Source organism: Hyperolius riggenbachi, chromosome 5 (assembly GCF_040937935.1).
Source record: "Hyperolius riggenbachi isolate aHypRig1 chromosome 5, aHypRig1.pri, whole genome shotgun sequence".
Taxonomy (NCBI): Eukaryota; Metazoa; Chordata; class Amphibia; order Anura; family Hyperoliidae; genus Hyperolius; species Hyperolius riggenbachi.
Window position 1 is genome coordinate 339,881,495 of NC_090650.1, and position 22,271 is coordinate 339,903,765.

General features: G+C 40.9%; 1 protein-coding gene across 2 annotated transcripts in view; it reads right to left on the bottom strand.

The window, feature by feature from the left end:
• Positions 1-5,476: 5,476 nt before the first annotated feature.
• Positions 5,477-22,271, bottom strand: part of RB1CC1 (RB1 inducible coiled-coil 1) — a 228,457-nt gene continuing 211,662 nt past the window's right edge. The window contains exons 21-23 of one of the 2 annotated variants that reach the window (XM_068237380.1): positions 19,630-19,757; positions 9,372-9,442; positions 5,477-6,412 (exon numbers count right to left, since the gene is read on the bottom strand). In XM_068237380.1, the coding sequence (XP_068093481.1) occupies positions 6,335-6,412; positions 9,372-9,442; positions 19,630-19,757 (277 nt within the window). In that variant the 3' untranslated portion in view covers positions 5,477-6,334. Of the gene's footprint in view, positions 6,413-9,371; positions 9,443-19,620; positions 19,758-22,271 lie in introns of both variants that reach the window. The other variant, XM_068237379.1, reaches the window with a different exon arrangement.

Genomic DNA, 22,271 nt, shown 5'->3' on the forward strand with positions numbered 1-22,271 from the left:
TCAAATAGTTTGCATACAACTGATGTTAAGCTTACAGGTCTATAATTTCCTGGATCTGATTTGTTGCCCTTCTTAAATAATGGGAAAACGTGGGCTGTACGCCAATCCACTGGGACTCTGCCAGTTGCAAGAGAGTCACAAAAGATAAGATAAAGGGGTTTATCTATAACTGGACTTAATTCCCTTAGGACCCGAGGATGCATGCCATCCGGGCCAGGTGCCTTGTCTATTTTTAATTTATTTAGTCCTGCCTTCACTTCTTCCTGCGTTAAGTATTTAATATTACAGTTAGAAGATTGAGACTTTTCCGCCTCTGTAGTTTGCAACAGTGCTGTTTCTTTTGTGAAGACAGAAGCAAAGAAAGCATTTAATAACTCTGCCTTACCTTGGTCATCCACCATTGAGTTCCCACCCTCATCCATTAGGAGTCCTATACAGTCAACCTTTCTTTTTTTAGCGTTAATGTACTTGTAAAACTTTTTTGGGTTAGATTTGATATCCTTAGCGATTTGTTTTTCAGCTTCAATCTTTGCCTGCCTAATTTCTTTTTTACAATTTTTATTGCACTCCTTATAATTGCTTAGTGCAGCCTCGGTCCCCTCCTGTTTTAAGACCTTATAGGCATTCTTTTTCCTCTTCATTTTATCTTTAACCTTTCTATTCATCCATAGAGGCCTTTTTTTATTCCTAGATATTTTGTTTCCATATGGGATATACATACTACAATATTGATTGAGTATAAGTTTAAAAGCTTGCCATTTCCCTTCAGTGTCTTCCCCTTGAAGTACATTATCCCAGTTCACCAAACTTAGTGCCTGCCTAATTTGATTGAACTTTGCTTTTCTAAAATTCATAGTTTTAGCGGTCCCGCTGCCCCGTGGCCTATCAGTCACCAGATCAAACGTTATCATGTTGTGATCACTATTTCCCAAATGTTCTTGAACCTGCACATTTAATACATTATCTGGTCTATTAGAAATGATCAGATCCAGTAACGCATTCCCCCTATGCAACTATATGTAACTATGTAACTATAATGTGCTCTATTATACTTACCCCATGATGGGGGGAAATGCCCAGGAAACCCTGCAGAGCACTCAAGGAACCCAGGGGTTCCAAGGTACCATGGTTGAGAAAGCCTGTATTAGACACGGATTCATTTGTTAAGGTTTAATTATGTGTACCTTTTAATTACCCTTAAAACCCCCCAAAACTAAAGGAATCAGGGAATCCACGAACCAAAAAATCTCATTGAGTTGCTTGAGTCTGACTACTCTATTTTGGTGCTTGCTATCGACCCAAGGAAGCAGGAAATACCAGCAAAACGCGTTATTATTTGACTTTACTGTGTGCAGTAAACTATTGAAAGAACACTGAGTGATATTGGTTATTTTTAAGATCTTCAGAAGTAAACCATTCATACCTCTCCATTTTATTATTTTTGGGCACCTTCAACCATCAATACATTCAAATAAAAGCTTGTTAAGAAAGAACTGCATAAGCTGTTGACCTCTTCTGAAAAAAGTATTGGACTTGGCTGCTGGTCAAATCCTCTCCTTTTCATACTTTCTGAATCACTGACTCAGTACAATGATTTCTTTGCAGACTAAGGGCCTGTTTTCACTACACGCAGATTGGATGCAGAAGAAATAACTCCAATAAATGCCTATGGGAAAATCGGCATCAGAAAAATCGGTTTTAGTGGAAACAGACCCATAGACTTTCATTGGAGTCAGTTGTTCTGCATCCAATCTGCGTGTAGTGGAAACAGGCCCTTAAGGTCACTGCAGGTCAATAACTCATAAAATGTTAAATTAATCGACAAGATGAAGATTAGCCATTACAGCCCCAATACCTTTACTTTAAGTTGCATTATAGATCGACTTCAAGTAGTGCATAAAAACATATCTGAAAATACTGGTTCCTTATATGGAAAACAGTTTGCCTTGTCACAGTCTGTTCATAAACATCTATGGACATGAGACACACACAGAAAAATGTACCCCATGTGAGCAATGCAGCTTACACTGTGTGTAAACCTAGCAGAGGGGCTGTAGTAAACATTGCCTTTATTATATCTAAGAAACTATTTTCAAACACTTCTGCTAGTGTGAGTTTCACCTAAACTGCACATAATGGGTGCATAAAAGTTCTGCATCTCCTGAAAAATACCAAGTCCATTTGTGGGAAGAAAATAGAGTGCGCCCTCCTACAAGTCTACATGCCCGTTCTTGTCATTTCCTAGTAACATATTCCATTTATGCACATGGTAAATGCAGAGTGAGTGTAACCTGATTCACATCTCCTGCTCTAGAATTTCACAGTAGCATAGCATTGCAATATGTAATTCTTGGAGATCCATTACATCTGAAAATAAATCTTGCCATTTGTGACAGATTTTTCTTCACGACATAATTTATGTGTGGAAAAATGTTCTAAGGTATTTATCCAGGCATTATTGGATAAAGAATAATGTAAATACAAGTGACAGCCGTAACATAACCTGCATAATTATTTTTTGCAGTTTTAGCTTTACCTTTAAATAGTACCTAAAGTCTCCCTAGCACAAAAAAAAAGTTAATACTTACCTCAGTAGAGGGGTGGACCCAAGGCTACCCGGATTTTTCTACGCCCCTTCTGTGCTGCGCTGGTACCCTTTAAACAATCTTCAACATTAATGTCAAAGACTGCACCCAGAGCAGCCGCAATCGTAAGTGAAGCGCGGCCACTGTGCAGGTGTATAGTAGGGCCCACATTTGTGCAGTAGCACGGAGCCACTTGTGCATAGTGGGCAGTGGGGCCGTGAAGAGGAAGAGGGTGCTGGGGGTAAGCGGAAAGATTGTGGACATCAGGAAACTTGTGGAGCATCCAGAGGGTTCCCCCTACTGATATATATATATTTTTTTTAAAGTGTACCCAAGCTGAAGCTCGGGTACAAAATTAGATACTTACCTAAATAAAGGGACGCCTCAGGATCCTATTGAGGCTTCCCTCAGTGCTCTGATGTCCTGTTGCTGAGCACAGCCGCCTGGAAGATTAGCCACAAGGCATTGTCACTAATCATATCAGGGCCGCACAGCTTCTGTGCCTGCAGTAGCATGCGCGAGCCCGCCCATGCGCCGTAAGCTGGAGCCCCTCCCGTACAGGCAGCTACGTGCTACTGTGCATGCGTGGCCCTGCTCATGCAACTACTGTGCGGCCATGCTTGTAACAGAGAAGAAGTCCCGATCTGGAGGGCAGCCATGCTCAGCGACGGGAGACATAGGAACACCAAGGGAAGACCCAGTAGGATCCTGAGGCTTCCCCTCTCTTCAGGTAAATATCTGATTTTAATCCCAAGCTTCGACTTGTGATCACTTTAAATCCTACAGGTTTACTTTAAATTTAACTAACATTAGAATTCAAAGATTTTTGATCTAATCTCAAGAAAGTAATGATGTTTTGTAAGTGGATTTACTTAAATAAATACATGAATAATTTAGCAAATGAATAACTGCCTCTAAATTCATGAAAGTTTTGCCCCCAAAATTTGGAGCATTTAAAAAGAAAAGTTGCCTGTACTCTTGCCCTACAGGGACAGTCTAATGTCATTTTAACTGCAGTTCAATCTCAGAAATTTGAGGTAGTGGAACATCTGTCCTTGTATCTGGTTTGATTTTAGGTTGTCATAGGGTCAACCCCAGTTCTCCATTCAGTGGCATACCTGGGACTTATCCTGAAGTTAAAGGTTCTGATTACATTTGCTGGTACACGTTCTACAATCCCCCCCATGCTTAAGTGTCCGGACAGGACCCTGACCCTCTCCTGTATCAGCAGCTTTGAGCCAGAAGCAGATTTCCGCAGTTTGCATGGCCGCACGTGCGCCTGCGCAGGTCGGAAACCCTCTGCCACCGCGTCTTGGTGGTGTGGGAGCGAGGCATGCAGCCATGCGAACTTCGCAGGTGTGGCAGCTATTACGGACGCCTGTTTTCGGGTCAAGGATGTGTGTGGCAAGATATTCAGAAAACAGGAGCCCGAAGCAAAGAGACCAGCCAAGACGGTCATTTTAGCTGGCTTGCTCTTCTTCATGGAATGGTCAAATTTCTGTGATGTAAAGAAGCGCAAGCTGCGAGAAAACACAGTTTGGACTGGTCTCTTTGCCCAGCACCCACATGCTGGAATTTTTGCCACACACATTTCTCAACACACATGCAAGTGCTTTGTTTCTATGTCTTCACTATTTCAATATACATTGGCAGATGCAATGCCTACAACCTTTCTCACTTGTACCACACTATTAAAAACTGCACCTCCTCCAGAACCACAGGAAATAATCTGTAGTGGACCTGTGCAACATAGCGTATATGAGAGCAATAATTTCATAATTTACATGGAAAACAATAAAAAGTTGAGTGAGCGTTAGAACAATAATTCAAGGAAATATAAAGTTAAAAAAATGTGCACAGTTTAACTTACCTGGGGCTAACCCCCTGCAGTCGTTCTGGTCCCTTTCCATCATTCCACAGCAATCCATGCAGCAGGTGTGCTTCTCTTAAAAGCTGCATGCGCGGCCCTGGCTTGCATGCCTCCTCGATTGTGCTCCCATGGCCACAAGCATTCTCTGAATGCACAGTTCGTAAAAATTGCAAATGCACCGAACACTTCTGCCTGCGAGAAGAGGCTGCGGGCACGCATGCACAGTCAACCAGCTTTCGTAGAAGCCCAGCTGCTACATGATGGCGAAGGGCCAGAATGAATACGGGGGGCTAGAAACACTAGGTAAGTTACATTTTGCAATTTCTTTAACTTAAATTACCCATTAACTATAAGCCAGGAATAAAATTTGAAGGGGTTCTGTGTGTGTGTGTGTGGGGGGTTGAGAATAAAAACTGACACTTACCTGGGGCTTCTACCGGCCCCCTGCAGCTGTAATGTTCCATGCCGTCCTCCTATGATCCTCGGTTCCCCGCCACCGGTCCCAGTCTGATATTCGTCTAACAAGACGAATAGTGCTCACTGCCGTGTGCATCATCAGGAGCTTACTGCGCATGAGCAGTACAAAGGTTTCTTGTACTGCGCCTGCGCAGTAAGCTCCCAATGACACACATGGCAGCGGCCACGGCCGCAGGTGGATCAGATACCGCATTTGACCGGGAGCATCGGCGGAGAAAGGCGTGGGACATAACAGCTGCAGGGGGCCGGTAGAAGCCCCAGGTAAGTGACTGTTTTTGTTTTTAACTCCACAGAACTCCTTTGAGGTTATTCAAAAGAATAATAATAATATTAAAAGTTCAAAAGCTCCAGTAGAACAAACATGCAAACAGCAAGAGCAGAACACAATTTTCCCTTGTTTTATTGGAAAACATTACTAGAGCATAACATTTCACATAACTTAGATGCATGAATAAAATTATGCACAATAATGTATTTTTTTATTATATGTACAGAATACATTTTATTTTTAAAAGACAGATTTTCAAACATTTACAGTTTTAAATCTTTATTGTTTTAAAACTCTACATGTTTCTGCAATACAATTATTTGTTACTTTAAGTATGGTTAATGTACAATGAATTTCCTTTTGCCTGAAACTCAACAAATAAAATACATTTGTATCAATAGGATTTACTGAACATAATAAAAGTTTTCGCTATGGCTGGGTTTGTTTCAGCAGTTTATACCATTTAGTGCTGTATACATTCTTCCCTTCAGAACAGCCTAAATAAGTCAATTATTCAAAAGTGCATTGGAAAGCTGCAGTGAACAACCAGCTAAAATTATATTTTATTTGTATTTTTTCTTTTTTTTTATATTAACAAGCCATATTTAAGTAAAGAGACAAAGGCCTATAGATATTGTATTTCTTTATGGAGGCAAACTCATATTAAATAAAATGGTGATTATCTGCATGCCATAACACACTCTTCTCTGTTGTCCATTTTATACAGATTATTAAGGATGTCTTGAAGAGTGCTGGAACTGTGGATAAATGTGTTTCACAAAGAGACAAATGCTGGTAATAATGGTAACTAACATTTAACATCTAGGTACAAGCTAATTTATATCGAACAGGCAGAAAGTATGGTAAAAACATGATGCATATCATATGTAATTTGAAAAAAAAATCAATTCCCTTGGTCCACATTTCTAAGTACTTTTGGTGAAAAAATGGGACAGATATGCAGAATCCTTGGATGAAATGTACATTTCTACAACATAAGTGTTAAAAAAAAAGTAATTGTAGAACATCGATGACTGCTACTCCGATCTTGGTAGAAAAAGATGTCCAGCAGTATGGGCTTAGCGCTGTCAAAGGAACCACAAGATAAACTTGACAGCAGCTGTGGAGGGCAGTTCAGACTTTTTTGTTCCATGGCACTGCTTTCACCCGATAGAATTTAGTACCCAGTGGAACTTTAAACCGATTTTGAGCCTACGAAAAAAACAAGAAAAAGTCTTTATTAAAATTATATTATTTTTTATTTTATACATATACACTTGAAAGTGATTAACTTCAAGCAGAACATTTTTTTTCTAGTTAAAGTAGATAAATACTTGTTTTACTTACATAACATATGTATTGTACAGTCCACGTTTTGATTTTAGTGAATGTTATATAGTAAATAAAGAGAGAACAGTTACAGGTATTTTTAATCTTTACTGTCTCTGACTGAAATTCATCTTCATTTCATTTCCTCTTGGCTGAAATGGTGTATTCACTGCCAGCCATCCTTCCCACTAAGCTCTGTACAAACTGCACTGTCATATTTAGCTTGCTTTGTAAACACGTGATCACAGCATAGATCATATTTCAGCAGCATCAGCAGAGGGTTCAGGTGTGTTTCCCTTCTCAGCCTTCTGTCACACTGAACTGCCCTCAGATAATCAGCGAGGAGGAGGAATGTGGGAACGGAGAAATTAAGCTTCCCTCTCCCTGGCAATGTACCGAAATAGAGCAAGGCTGAGTGAGATAAGATTTATTACAGCAGAAACATTATGATAATATTGGTATGCATGCAATGCAGAGTCAGGATGTAGACTACATATGTTTAATTAAGTTTAATTTGATTTTATAGCTGACAATACCGCTTTAAAGGCTCATACACAACAAAAGTCTTTTAAATGCACGATTATCAAATAACTCGAAGAAATTGGACAACTTTTGTCAAGTAAAAGACGTGCAGACGACAAGGCGTTATCACTGATAAGAGGCGACCAATGACTGATAAGAAACAGCTCAAGTCAATCCAACTGTTGGATTGACACTAAGGGCTCTTTCACACCAGAGCCCCTTTTCAGCGTTTTAACGCAAAGTCTATACTTTGCGTTAACCAAGGTAAAAGGAAAGTCCATAGACTTTCATTTTACCTTTCACACCCGACGCTGCTTTTCAATGCGGACTCTTCTGTTGTCCGAGTTGTGTTTCTGAACCACTATGAATGCATCTTAAATGCAGTATTTAATTTGAATTTTGAATGAGATATTAAGGAACAGTGCTAACTTGCGTTTTAAAAGGAGTTGTGTATGTTACTCTTTTCCAAAGGCAGCCTGTCCTATTCTGCTACATTTAGGCTAAGTTCAAACTGCAAAACGCAATCGCTTAGTGAATGCAATTTTCACAGATTTTTGACGAAATGTGCGTTTTTGAACATTCATTATTTTATTCATTCAATCTGAATTGCTCCAAAAAAATGCCCCACGCTTTAAATTTTAACCATATTGCAATGCTGCTGTGGGAATGCATTCATAGGGAGTTACTGCACACGCGCTTTGCAGATCGACCACAATCACATTCCAATTGCCTCCGGTGTGAACAAGCCCATAGGGTAAGGTTCTGATTGCTCTGGACTGCTCACTTGAAGTGGTAGCACAGGAAACAATTTTTTTAACCACTTAATGACAAGCTGAATTATAAAAATGTCCTGCTAGAGCCTCTTAATGGCTCCAGGACGTTTTTATAAGTTAGACAATGCTGCTGCCGCTGTGCGCGCTCCCGCGTGTGCACGGGCTCCCGCGCGTGCATGTGCATCCCCGTGCACGTGAAAATAGTGAAAAAAAAACACCAAAGAAAAAAATATACCTTTATTTCCAAATACTATATTGTCACCATACTTTGTACTAGGGACATAATTAAAATCTTGTGATAACCAGGACAAATAGGCAGATAAAATGTGTGGGTTTTATTTACAGTAGCAGTGTTTATATTAGTTTCATTGGGTTAATAAAAGCCAATTACACATTACAGCAGTTATTCTCTTGCCCCTATCGGGGTAGCAGTGTTTATATTAAAACCATAGGGGATGAAATTGCAGAAATAGTGTATTTTTTCATTTTTTCCTATGTATTTCCCTTTAACATGCATAGAAAATAAATTACTGAAAACAAATATCAACCTCAAAAAGCCCAATTAGTGGTGAAAAAAACAATATATAGATCATTTCATTGTGATTAGTAGTGATTAAGCTATTGGCAAATGAAAGGGATGAGCACGGAAAGGTGAAAATCGCTCTTGTCCGTTAGGGTAAAAACCGCCTTGGGGTGAAGTGGTTAATTTTATGTGAATTAGATAAAGACGATTGATTGTACAGAAAAATCTAGTTTTTTTTTTTCTTATTTGAGCGGGAATTCTGATCAATTTCCAATTTTTTATGCATATAAGTCTATCAGGAGTGCCTGATTTTTGTGATCAATGTTTATGAAATTTAATGGTGTAATGCTAAGTACACATGATGCGTTTTTTCGGTCGCTTTTCTGCCCGATCGATTTCCCGATCAATTTCTGATTCGATTCTGCTATCTTTTCTTATCTATTTCTATTCACTTGTATGAGAAATTCGATCAGAAAAACGATTGAAAATAAGATCGGACATGTCGGAAATGATCTATCGAACCATATATCTAACACAAAATTGTATGGTGTGTACCTAGCATAGGACTTCAATTTCTTAATATACAGATCCAATCAACTTTTCTGAGTTTCCAATCATTTCTTTTTCTCATAGTTAGGGAAAAATTGAACAAGTGCTTAATACGTTATTTGATAAGAGAATACAACAAATTGTATAGTGTGCAGCCATCTTTATGGAGACAAAGCAAAGTCTGGGTCTACATCTGTCTATGCATGGGGTTGGTCTGTATGTGTCTATGCATAGAACTGTTGCCCTAGGGATTGGATTTGGATCTTTGTGGACAACAGTTCCTGAAAGTGTGTATGTATGTAAGAGACAATAAAATGGAGTTATTCCAATAATCTTATCAAAGTTTGTTGTGTGTTAGATGAGATGGATTCACAATAAAGCTTGTACCAGCACATTTACACAGTCACGCCCTACTATACTGAACCCTCCAGTCAACAACATGGTGATTATGACTATTTATGATTACTGGTTTTACCTTTTTGGCTTGGCAATATTCTTTCTCCATCACCTTTCCAAGAACCCAGGGTCTTCTAGTTGAACCAGAAGCTTTAGGAAAATAAATGCAAAAATGAAGACTGGTTAGTATATTTTAATGTTTTTTTTTTTCTAATCTAACAATAACACCAAGATGCACACTACAACAGCATGGCTCCATAATAAAAGGTTTTATGCCTGGTACACACAATGCAATTTCCAATCAGATCCACAGGTCGAATTATTAATGTTCATCGATCTGATGGTAAATTGCAGGGTGTGTACCAGGCATTAGGTGCTAAAATGGTCTGCTTGCCCTCCAGACCTGTTGCTCATTGAAAACCTTTGCCAAGTTACGAAATGAAAAGTGTGTCGTTGACAGCCCCAAACTTATTAGCAGCAAAAAAATCTTCATAAGGCAAAAATGGAGCAACATTTCCTTTTATAACTACTGCAACTGGTCTTATAAATGCTAACATATTTTCTTATTTATTTTTTTTTTGAAATGTGCTGCTGGCATCAAATTTAAAATTAACAAATATTTTTCAAAAGGCAATAATACTAAGTTTCATCATGTTCTATGTTCTCTGTACTATGAACACCTGAAATGAGACACATTTGGAGGGTGAGATATGTTTTAAACAATACCACTTGTCTAGCGTCCTGCTGATCTCTTGATATCAGTAGTATCTGAATCACACACCTGAAACAAGCATCCAGCTAATCTAGTCAGACTTCAGTCAGAGAAATCTGATTAGCATGCTTGTTCAGGATATGTGGCTATTAAAGCATTGGAGGCAGAAAATCAGCAGGACAGCCTGGCAATTGGCATTGTTTAAAAGGAAATACATTCCTCTCACTTCAGATGTGCTTTAAAGGGAAGGTTCAGGGAGGGGATTCAAAAAATAAAAATAAATTTCCACTTACCTGGGGCTTCCTCCAGCCCGTGGCAGGCAGGAGGTGCCCTCGCCGCCGCTCCGCAGGCTCCCGGTGGTCTCCGGTGCCCGACCCGACCTGGCCAGGCCGGCTGCCAGGTCGGGCTCTTCTGCGCTCCATTTCCTGGGACTTCTGCGTCCCACGCCGGCGCGCTGACGTCATCGGACGTCCGCCGGGCTGTACTGCGCATGCGCAGAACTACTACGCAGTACAGCCCGGCGGACGTCCGATGACGTCAGCGCGCCGGCGTGGGACGCAGAAGTCCCAGGAAATGGAGCGCAGAAGAGCCCGACCTGGCAGCCGGCCTGGCCAGGTCGGGCACCGGAGACCACCGGGAGCCTGCGGAGCGGCGGCGAGGGCACCTCCTGCCTGCCACGGGCTGGAGGAAGCCCTAGGTAAGTGGAAATTTATTTTTATTTTTTGAATCCCCTCCCTGAACCTTCCCTTTAAGCATAGATTTTACATAATTTGCAAACTGCATTTTGTTTTCATCTTCATAGCTTCACACTTTTTTTCAGAAAAAATGTTTGATCAACTGACGTTACTGTTCATTACACAGATAGGGAATACAAAAATGATTCCCTTCCCAGCTCTAAGGATGCCAGTATTACGAACTCATTTAAGAATGTAAATCAGGGTAAGATTTTACAGTGGGAAAAAAATGTATATATGAAAACTGTAAAAAATAAGAAATGTGGCTAAGTTATACTCATGAACATTCCTTTTTAAAGAGAAACTCCAACCTAGAATTGAACTTTATCCTAATCAGTAGCTGATACCCCCTTTTACATGAGAAATATAATGATTTTCACAAACAGACCATCAGGGGACGCTGTATGGCTGATTTTGTGCTGAAACGCCTCCCACAAGAAGCTCTGAGTACCGCGGTACTCTGGGCAAACTGCCACAATGTAACAATGTTCACAGACAGGAATTAGCTGTTTACAGCTGTCTCTAACAGCCAAAACAGCTAGGAGCAGCTACATAACCTGCCCACAGTAAAAATGTCACCATGTAATACAAGTCAGAATGTAAATCGGGGAGAGGAAAGATTTTACAATGAGCAAACACTGACTAAATCATTTATATATAATTATGGTAAAAAATGAAGCACTTTTTTTACTACATTATTTTCACTGGAGTTCCTCTTTAAAGGACAACTGAAGTGGGAAGAATATGGAAGTTACCATATTTATTTCCTTTTAAACAATACAAGTTGCCTGGTACCCCTGCTGATCTATTTGGCTGCAGTAGTGTCTGAATAACACCAGAAACAAGCATGCAGCTAATCTTGTCAGTTCTGACAATAATGTCAGAAACACCTGATCTGCTGCATGCTTGTTTGGGGTCTGTGGCTAAAGGGTTTAGAGGCGGAGGATCAGCAGGATAGCCAGGCATCTGGTAATAAATATGGCAGCCTCCATATCTCTCTCACTTTAGTTGTCATTTAAGAGGTGTGTCTTCACAGAACTATCATTTTTGTAGTGAATAGAAGATTGAGGGTTAAAGTGTACCCAAGTCAATAAAGCAGATACTTACCTAAGAAGAAGGAAGCCTCTGGATCCTGTAGAGGCTGCTTAGGCCATCCTCCAGACCACCTTCGCTGCTCATGGACCCTCCAAAGAAATCCAACAAGAGTTTGTCGGATTGTAGATCCATGACGCGCTCCTTTTCATGAACGAGTGCAGCTGTACTGCCTCTACTAGAGTATGAGTAAGCTGGAGCCGCTCATGCATGAGCGGTTCTATTATACTGTGCAGGTGCAGCATGCTTGTGTATGAAGAGGAGTGTGGCCTAGATCTTCAAGAGGGTGCCTGCCAGTAGCAGCAAAGAAGACCCTGGAAGCCTCTACAGGATCCACAGTCTTCCCTCTCCTTAGGCAAGTATCTGCTTTTTGACCAGAGGTTCACCTCGAATTCACTTTAAGTCACCACTGGCTTCTTATTTCTCTTTCACACTTTACAAAATTTTCTGAGGCTCAGTTTGCACTACATCCACTGCCCTGTATTTTGACTGATTGAGCAGCTGATTCAAAACAGACGGGTTAAAGACTGCAGTGATGTTCTATGGGCCAGTTCACATCCAACCATTTTATTTATGTCTACTGCAGAAAAATCCAACTGCACACATTTTACCAACAGATTGCAGGTCTATCCATTTGACAAGTGCCATGCATCTATTCTGGAGTAGCAGTGGACCCTGCAATGGACCCTGTCAATGGTACAACAAACCGGCAAAGTTAGTATAGTAATTCTCTAGAACTTTGCTGAAAAACTATAGATTGTGGACTAATTTCACATTATAGTTATACTGTTAATGCTTCCTCAATATGCGAGTAGAACTAAAACAAGCAGACCAGACTATAATCATAATATAAACTCATTTTTTATGATCATTCTCCATTATTAGCAGTTTAACGAAAATCACACCAGCCCCTTTTCTGCCTTGAAAGTCTGTGGCATAAACTGATCTCTAAAATTTGAAAAGGGGGCAATTACTAAATTAGTGTCCACAAGGGAGTCTTATTGGATCAACTAAATAATCACTTTAACTCTGCATTGCGTAACCAAGAAATTGAGCTCTTGCTTTTAATTAATCAGCAGTCTAGATGAAAAAAATAAAAAAAATAAAGACACAGAGGTATTAAGTATAGGCTCTAAAGAAAAGAGACAATCCTCTCTAAAACAGTTGGCGACTGGAATAATTTTGCATAGACGTCACCAGACGTCTTTTCAACAGTAGTCTGACCCATCTGCTGTAGCCAGATGCGTCAGAAGTTTGCCCCTCCCTGCTCAGTTACTGGTTGGGATGTGCACATAATTCAACAGCTTCATAATCACAGAACAAAGTTCATCTGCCCATTCTACAGTACAGAGTAAATTATTATTTTTTTTTAAACCAGGAACATGGGTAATGCTATTTATCTTTTTTTTTTCTGGATACTCATTTACTTTTGAAATGCTACTCTGGTAGCATTCTTATCTGTGAACACTTAAAGGGACCCCAAGCAGTACCATAAAAAAAGAAATCTGGACTTACCTGGGGCTTCCTCCAGCCCCCATAGCCCACAAGATCCCCTTGCATCCTCCTGGTCCCTTTCGTGGTGGCGCTGGCATGTCTGCTAATCCACCCACTTCGGCTGAACAAACTTACACCGGTCTCCGTAAGGGTCCTGTGCATGTGCAGTTCTTTAAAGACTGAACCACGCATGCGCAAGACTCTTATGGCAACCAGCGAGATCACGCTCCAGGGGCATGCACATGCGACTTCAGCCAAAGTGACCGGATTACCAGAGCCACCAACGGGATCACGGAAGGGACCAGGAGGATGCTGGGGGTCCTCACGGGCTACAGGGGGCTGACGGAAGCCCTAGGTAAGTCCAAATTTGCTTTTTATGGCACTGCTCAAGGTCCCTTTAGGTAATAGAAATGTATCTATGAACTAACACCTAAAATATATTTAAGAAGATAAGTTTTATTTTTTTTATTTTTATTTTAAGACATACTTCTTTGCTAGTACATTTATCTCTGTGGGATGTACAGCTGTCATTGAGGTCTGCGCGATGAGAGAAGTTGTTATTGAACGTTCTATTTTTTTATAGACAAGCTGAGCTTTATATCAGATTGTATATAGAAAGACAATTCGTATACAGTAATGTGTTGGCTAAATAAAATAATCTTTACTTTTAATTGGTAGACCAGGTTTCCCAAAGGTGCAGCAAGGTGCTGTGAGTGCTCATGAAGAATGTTTTCAGCAAAACAAAATTTATTTCCAAGCAATGGATACCCATTTAGGTTCAGATTAACCATTGCCTGAATTAGCCCCTGCTGCTAAATGTTATTTATTCTAACTGAGGGCCAAGATAAACTGTGATGGTTAATGTTCTATGATAAATATGTATGTGTGTGTGTTTATATTCTAAATATTAGCTTCAGCTGTCTGGGCAGTTAAAATGTCTGACAATTGGCAAACAAGTGTGCTCACCCAACACTACGCTCTGCGAATATCAACAAGTCATATGTCTTTCTGCAAGTCATTTGCCTTGTCTCCACCTCATTGTAAGCACTGTTAGATATTTCTTGCTGTGTTAAATGATTACACTGCATTAAGTATTTTGTATCTGTCCAAACTTTAAATATTTGGGGAAGGGGGGGGGGGGCACCTCTGGATCCACCCTGTTCCACCACAGCAAAAGAGATCCATTGCTGGCATATCCCTCTACCCCACCCCCATCTCATTATTGGAATGTGACGATGCGCACACTTGCGCTGTAGCGCCTCTACGCTCTGGCTCCGGCAGAAATAGTCTAGCCCATTCGGGTATGCTCTAGTGCGGACCGGATCGGGCTCAACTATTTCTGCCGGTGCCCGAGCGGAGAGTCCCTACTGCACCTGCCCAGGAGTAAATATTGATGTCTCTCTGTGTTCGGGGCTGCAAGCGCTGTATGAGGCAGAGGAGGGAAAAGGAAAAGCCTCATTAGGATTCCCCAGGGGTACTTTTTCCCTTACAGATTTACAGACTTCCAGTGGCACCAGTTGTGCTGTTCTTCAGATAAAATGACCTGAAGCAGTTAATATGGGCAACGAAGTAGTGATATGGGTGCCGTCACAGATGCCTATGTTAATAGCCTATTAAGATAGGTGCATGTGGCAGAGCCCAAATGATTGCCAGACAGGGTTAGGCACACGCGCACACACACACACACGCACACGCACACGCACACGCACACACACGCACACGCACACGCACACGCACACACACACACACACACACACACACACACACACACGTTTATATATTGAAGGGATGGTGGAGTTCATAAAGTTGGTGGTGGAAGTGGTACTTTCTGGCTACTAACTGAAACATGTGCTCTTTTGGATAGTCAGTTGGTATCTTTTCTAAGAAAAGTATTTTTAATGCCAGCAATATTTTGGTCTTGTGAGGTAAACCGATTTCAACTGAAAATATTCTGGCTAGTTCCAGTTTATGAATAAAAAACATATGAAGCACAGCACTTCAGAGCAGGAAGAGCTGCAAGCAAGAAAACAAGGATCTTCTTTGTTCGCTGCTTTTCATTATCAGTTACAACAAGCCATAGTTGAGTTTATTTCTGTGAAAAGGCGAGAAGTGCTGTTCACAGATCAGCACCACGTAGTTGTGTCACTGAACAGAAATGCATATAAAGATATGCATAAAACATTTACAATTTAAGGTTATAAGCTTGCTTTTCACCTGTCACCTATTTAATAATCTGAACGTATTGCCTATCAAAGGATACCCATGGCAAAGTCAATTTGTTCAAATGGAGGGAGCAGGCATGTATGGGCAGCAGTCCTCATTGCCCACCGCTCCCCCCATTCTCCTTCATCCCCTCGTAAATGCCTCCATACGTCGAGCCAGGTCGCACACTACTGAGCAAGCACTGGCCCAGCAGCACATGTCATTGATTGCGGTCCTGTGGCCAGGGGTTCTCTGCGCACCACATAACGACTCATAGTGTGCTTGTGCAGGGCGATCTTGTGTGCCACTAGGCCGGTGCTTAGACAGTAGTGTGTGGCCTGTCACGACAGGGGGAGTGGTGGGCATGCGGACTGCTGCCTATACATGCCTTCTCCCTCCGTTTGCACAAATTACTTTGCCTCAAATATCTTTAAAGCTTAGGCCTTACCACTCAAGGCTCTTTCTCACTATACATGTTGCTATGCTTTTTAAAATCTCAAACCACATATTCAGTAGACTTCATTCTTATTTCCAATAAAAAAACACACATACAAGAGCATAATAAAATCTTGTTTTTGCAAGTGCAAACACAAGGCTGTAGCATGAAAGATTAATGAGTAAAGCACTCAGAAGTGATCAGTCTCTCCTGTTAATAATACAATACAATACAATAACATTTCTATAGCGCTTTTCTCCCATAGGACTCAAAGCGCTTAGGCTCTCTCAGATTCAGTAATTGGTAGTAGGATGAAGTATTCACACAACAAAAGTTATATTTCTGCAAATGCCAAACTGAACAGGTGGGTTGTTAGTCTGGATTTAAACACGTCCAGGGATGGAGCTGTCCTGATCTGTTGAGGTAAGGAGTTCCAAAACGTAGGGGCAGCATGACAGAAGGGGACCAAAAGTTTTCAAGTGGACTCTGGGTATGACTAGATTATTAGAACCTGTGGATCTGAGAATGCGGGGATTGCTACGCAGCTGTAACATATCTTTCATGTATCCAGGGCCCAGATTAACAGTACATATTGCACATCAAGGGCATGAAAGGTGGATGTGCGACACACAACTCCCCCAATATGAAAGGACTCACCAGATCAGCTGGCCAAACGGGCCCGTCAGCACCATAGGGGTATAGGCTGCCGGCTGAGCGGGAGTAAGGGTCAGAATGGCACTTTTCAGGCTGACAAGCTGACTCAGAGCTGCGTGCTTCCCCTTAATAGCCTACCCGCATGTCACATTTGAAGTGGGACTTTGCTTTTATATAATTTTTATACAGTTTTACATTTTTTAATAAACGTGGGAAGATATCCCTTGCACACTTACGCTATGTTGAGGCGTTTCTTTTGGAGGTGACGTTCATTGGATTGCAAGTGCCCAGCTGTGGTTGCCGAGGTGGCTGAGGGGCGGCCTATACCCCTATCGTGCTGACGGGCCCGTTTGGCCAGCTGATCTGGTGAGTCCTTTCCTATTGGGGGCAGTTGTGTGTCACACACCCCCCTTTCATGCCCTTGATGTGCAATATGTACTGTTAACAGGAGAGACTGATCACTTCTGAGCGCTTTACCCATTCATCTACCATTTTATTCTTAGCTTTTCACACAAAGCAGGGAGCGCTCCGCCTTACAAACTGGTGTATATATGCAGTCACCTGAATCATTTGAATTGTGTTAATATTTTGTGTTTTTATTTCGATCTGTGAGCGTTATTATATGTTTTGAATATTGTAGCATGAAATATACCTCACTGTTGATTGTACAGTGCTGTGCAATATGTAAATGCTTTATAAAAGATAATAATAAAGAAAACAAAAAAAATATAACTCTGATGTATTACACATGTGATGACAAGTGGTGTTTTGCTCAGCAAAGTCCTTGAATACAAGTGAATTAGTGGGGACCAGGAGGGGGACGGGAATGCTCTATAGGAACCAGAGCCTTTACTCTCCATAGGTATCTTTTTTTTTTTTAAACTAATTTATTTCAGGGTTGGTTTAAGGGCTCTGCCGCTGACCCAGGAGACCAGGGTTACAATCTCGGCTCTTCCTGTTCAATAAGCCTGCACCTATTCAGTAAGGAGACTTTGGGCAAGACTCCACAACACTGCTACTGCCTACTGAGCGCACCCTAGTGCCTGCAGCTTTGGCGCTTTGAGTCCGCCAGGAGAAAAGTGCGATACAAATGTTCTATGTCTTGTCTTGTCGGAGATGGACAATTTGTGCCTGTTAGAGGTTTTCATTATGAGAGATCAAACTGTCCCAAATGAAAAGCTTTTCTGGATCTTGGCAGCAGAATAAAGCAATCTGTAACAGGCTAAGTTAATCAACTCCCTTCAGCTCCGTATGTTACTACACATGTAAAACTTTTCACCTATTCACACATCCCCTGAACATTGCAACACTAAAGTGATTACTAAGAAACAAGTCTTCACATAAACCCTTGCAGTCTTTGCCTGGTAGTTAGATGACCCTGGCTGGGGATTCCTCTTCTAATGGGCCAGTAATCTCCCACCACTGAGGGAGGTCAATGGAAGCTGCATCAGTGATTCGACAAGCAGACAAGTTCTTGTTATATAGGTGGAGAGATGGCCTAAGAAAAGTCAGGCAGCCATTACTTGACCACCAGTTAAAAGCAATATATTGGAGAAATGTATTAAAATCTTTATATGTGCTGTTGTGGGATGCACATCACATTAATCACAACAGCATGAATATTAAAATGAGCCTGTACTGAGCTGCAGAATACATAACACAGCCAAACAAGCATTACATATGTTAATCTGAAGGAGGCTGGGTGATCTTAACCTTAAAGAGGAACTCCAGTGAAAATGATGTAATAAAAAGTTATTAATTTTTACAATAATTATGGATAAATGATTTAGTCAGTGTTTGCCCATTGTAAAATGTTTCCTCTCCCTGATTTACAGTCTGACATTTATCACATGGTGACATTTTTACTGCTGGCAGGTGATGTCAGTGGAAGGAGATGCTGCTTCCTGTAAACAGCTGTTATTTCCCATAATGCAGTGAGGTTCACAGACAGGAAACGGTCAGGACCATGGTCCTGACATTACACTGTGGGAGGAGTTTCACTACAATATTAGCCATACAACCCCCCCTCGATGATCCTTTTGAGAAAAGGAAAAGATGTCTCATGGGAAAGGGGGTATCAGCACTGATTGGGATGAAGTTCAATTCTTGGTTACGGAGAAAACTTCCATATTTATTTTCTTTTAAGCATCACCAGTTCCCTTGCTATCCTGCTGATCCTCTGCCTCTAATCCTTTTAGCCACAGACTCTGAACAAGCATGCAGCAGATCAGAGGTTTCCTGCATTATTGTCAGATCTGACAAGATTAGCTCCATGCTTGTTTCTGGAGTACTTCAGACACTACTACAACCAAATAGACCAATGGGGCTGACAGGCAACTGATATATTGTTTAAAGTGGACCCAAACTCTTGCACAGGACAGAAGGTAAACAGAGAGAAATGCACCGTGTATGTATTTAGAAAATTTAGCATGTCTAATTCCCCTCTCATCTGTGTCCAATCACAAGTTGTGATACAAATCCTGCAATAAATTGGCAGTGTATCAGCTGTAACAAAGAAATGTTTATTTTAAAGGTTATTATGCTGCTGCATATCTTTCAGAGCAGAGAGGAAGTTCTTTGTTGAGGTCCGCTATAAACCAAAATAAATATGCAGCTCCCATATTTTTCTCATTTCAGTTGTCCTGCGGTGGCTGAATAGTGGAATGGTTAAGGGCTCTGCCTCTGACACAGTAGACCAGGGTTCGAATCTCGGCTCTGCCTGTTCAGTAAGCCAGCACCTATTCAGTAGGAGACCTTAGGCAAGTCTCCCTAACACTGCTACTGCCTATAGAGCGCGCCCTAGTGGCTGCAGCTCTGGCGCTTTGAGTCCGCCAGGAGAAAAGCGCAATATAAATGTTATTTGTCGTCTTGTCTTGTTTTTAAGAAAATACAGAGTTTAATATGTTCACATGCAAACATAAAAATGGCAAATTGATTTAAAACACAAGACAATCTCTACAGTTTGGTATAGCACTCAGAAAGTTGTTTGATGTCTGACACTTACCAAACTCACCTGGTTTAAGATCTAATGCAGACAGAGACTCCGAATGCAAGAAATACAACGTTGGGCTGACTGTAAACAGGACATAATTATCATGACGTTCATCCAGGATAATAAGCACCAAATCTCCCACTTGGAAGCTGCAAATAAAGAGAGATATATTAATCTGCATAAGTTTCCAACTTTCCATTAATCACATTTAACCTCTTCATCATATGGAAACATACACCGTATTAAACATTTACCCCCACAATCATGAGGAAATATGCACAATAGGGATGAGGCTGTCCTAATTCCTATTGGTTGCCAGTAACAGTCTGTGTATGGTTTGATTACTTTGCAAGGACACCCGTGAATACTTCATTAGTTGTATAAAAGGAAATGGACAACCCTGCTGTAAAAAAAAAATGCCTCATGGTGAATTTTTGACCTAGATTCACGTCAAGATTTTGCCTTACGTGAATCAGCCAGATTCACTGCAAAGGTGATTGCATACATTTTGCCTGCCTATCTCTACTGTCTACACAGAGTCATTGAATTTAGGCGCTTTTGACAAATGACTGCCCAGCCTTATAATGGTTACTTACCAGGAGCACCTGTCTAGCCCTTTGGAGCACTTCTATTCCCTTCCTCATTCCAGAGGTCAATCTCCTGGTCTGTAGGACTTACTCTGCTGCAGGACCGTTACTACTGAAATTAGCATCTCTAGTGTCATCTAAACGGGCATACTTATACACCATCTCAGAATTAGCTTCCCTTGCACTTTTCTTCCTACCCCTTTTTCTCACAGTGATGCCACTAGCAATACACCAATGTGTATCTGAAAATATACTAGTTACAGTTGTTCCCATCACTTCTGCTCCAAATCCTGTTTGTAATACCTCTATGCAACTAAAGGCGCGTACACACAACTGATTCCTCCAAACGATGGGTCATCAGACCCGCTCGCGGGGCGGCCGTTCTGCCGACAGTTTGCCCGTGTGTACAGTAGTCTTAGTACTCTAGTAGGTGCGTACAGTCTGTCGGCAGGCTGAGAAGGCTGGTTTTGACTGATCTGCTCGGCGGATCGGTCAAAACCAGCCTTATCAGCCTGCCGACAGACTGTACACACGGAGAAACTGTCAGCAGAACGGCCGCCCCGTTGGCGGTTCTAACGACCCGTCGTTTGAAGGAATCAGGCGTGTGTATGCGCCTTTACTTTGAGCGAATTAAAGACCAAGCCATTGTGTGAGCTGGTTTACAGCATCTTGCAGCTTAATGTAAACCACCTGCTTAAGATAACTCACCTCTTCAATTTCATCCACCTACTAGAGTACAAAGACAACTTTTTAAGAAGAAAGAAACAAATGTAAAAAAGTAAGCAGATGGCTTTCTGTAATCTTTTTAGTATGAAATCTGAGTGTTAAGGTGGCCATACACTCATTAGATTAGCAGCAGATAGATCATCAGATAGATTTCTGATCTAGCTGATGTGTTTAGGAACATTTTTTACTAGGAACATCAGTATGAAATCTATTGAAAATCGATCTGATGGCATTTTTTTTGCCATCAGATTTCCATTAGGTCCAATGCAAAATGATAAGCAATCTCAACAGATCGACCTAGATTTTCCAGCATGTCAGATCGATTGAAATCTATAGAAATCGGCCGCAAATCGATCGATTGGTCAATCGATTTTCATCAATCGGCTGCTAATCGGCTCAGTGTATGGGCCCCTTTACTAATGCTCAGAATTCCATGTAAAAATGGTTTGTCCTGAAGAGCACTTGTAAACTAATTAAGAAGTACTGCTGGAGACATTTTTCTGCTTCTAACTAGTGACAAAAGAACATCATGCAGCTAGCTTATATGTATTTTTTCTTTAAATGTTCCTTCATTTAATGCACTTAATCTGTTTGATCTGATAACATATAAAAAAGGTTTCTCAAAAAGAGGCAAAAAGCTGTCTATATCTAGTCTAGATCCATATTTAGGAGGGTTGCTCATACACTGGTTCACAAATTGCATTTGTTACAAAATCTTACGTATCTCTCCACTCATCTGCATTACTTAACAGTTAAAGAGAAACTCCGACCAAGAATTTAACTTTATCCCAATCAGTAGCTGATACCCCTTTTTACATGAGAAATATAATGATTTTCACAAACAGACCATTAGGGGGCGCTGTATGACTGATTTTGTGCTGAAACCCCTCCCACAAGAGGCTCTGGTACCATACGGTACTCTGGGCAAACTGCCACAATGTAACAATGTTCACAGGCAGGAAATGGCTGTTTACAACTGTCTGCAAGGCCAGAACAGCTAGAAACAGGTACATAACCTGCCCACAGTAAAAATGTCACCATGTAATACATGTCAGAATGTGAATCTGGGAGAGGAAAGATTTTACAATGAGCAAACACTGCCTAAATCATTTATACATAATTATGGTAAAAATGAAGCACTTTTTTATTACATTATTTTCATTGGAGTTCCTCTTTAAATATTACAATAATAAGTAAAAAAAATGTGAAGACATATACTGTAGGTAGACTATTACTAACAAAAGTTTATAACCAAAACATTAGATGATTTCCACAAATTCCTAAAAAATATTGCTACACTACTATTTTGGCTTAGCAATTAGAAATATGCAATCTGAATCAAACTGCAGA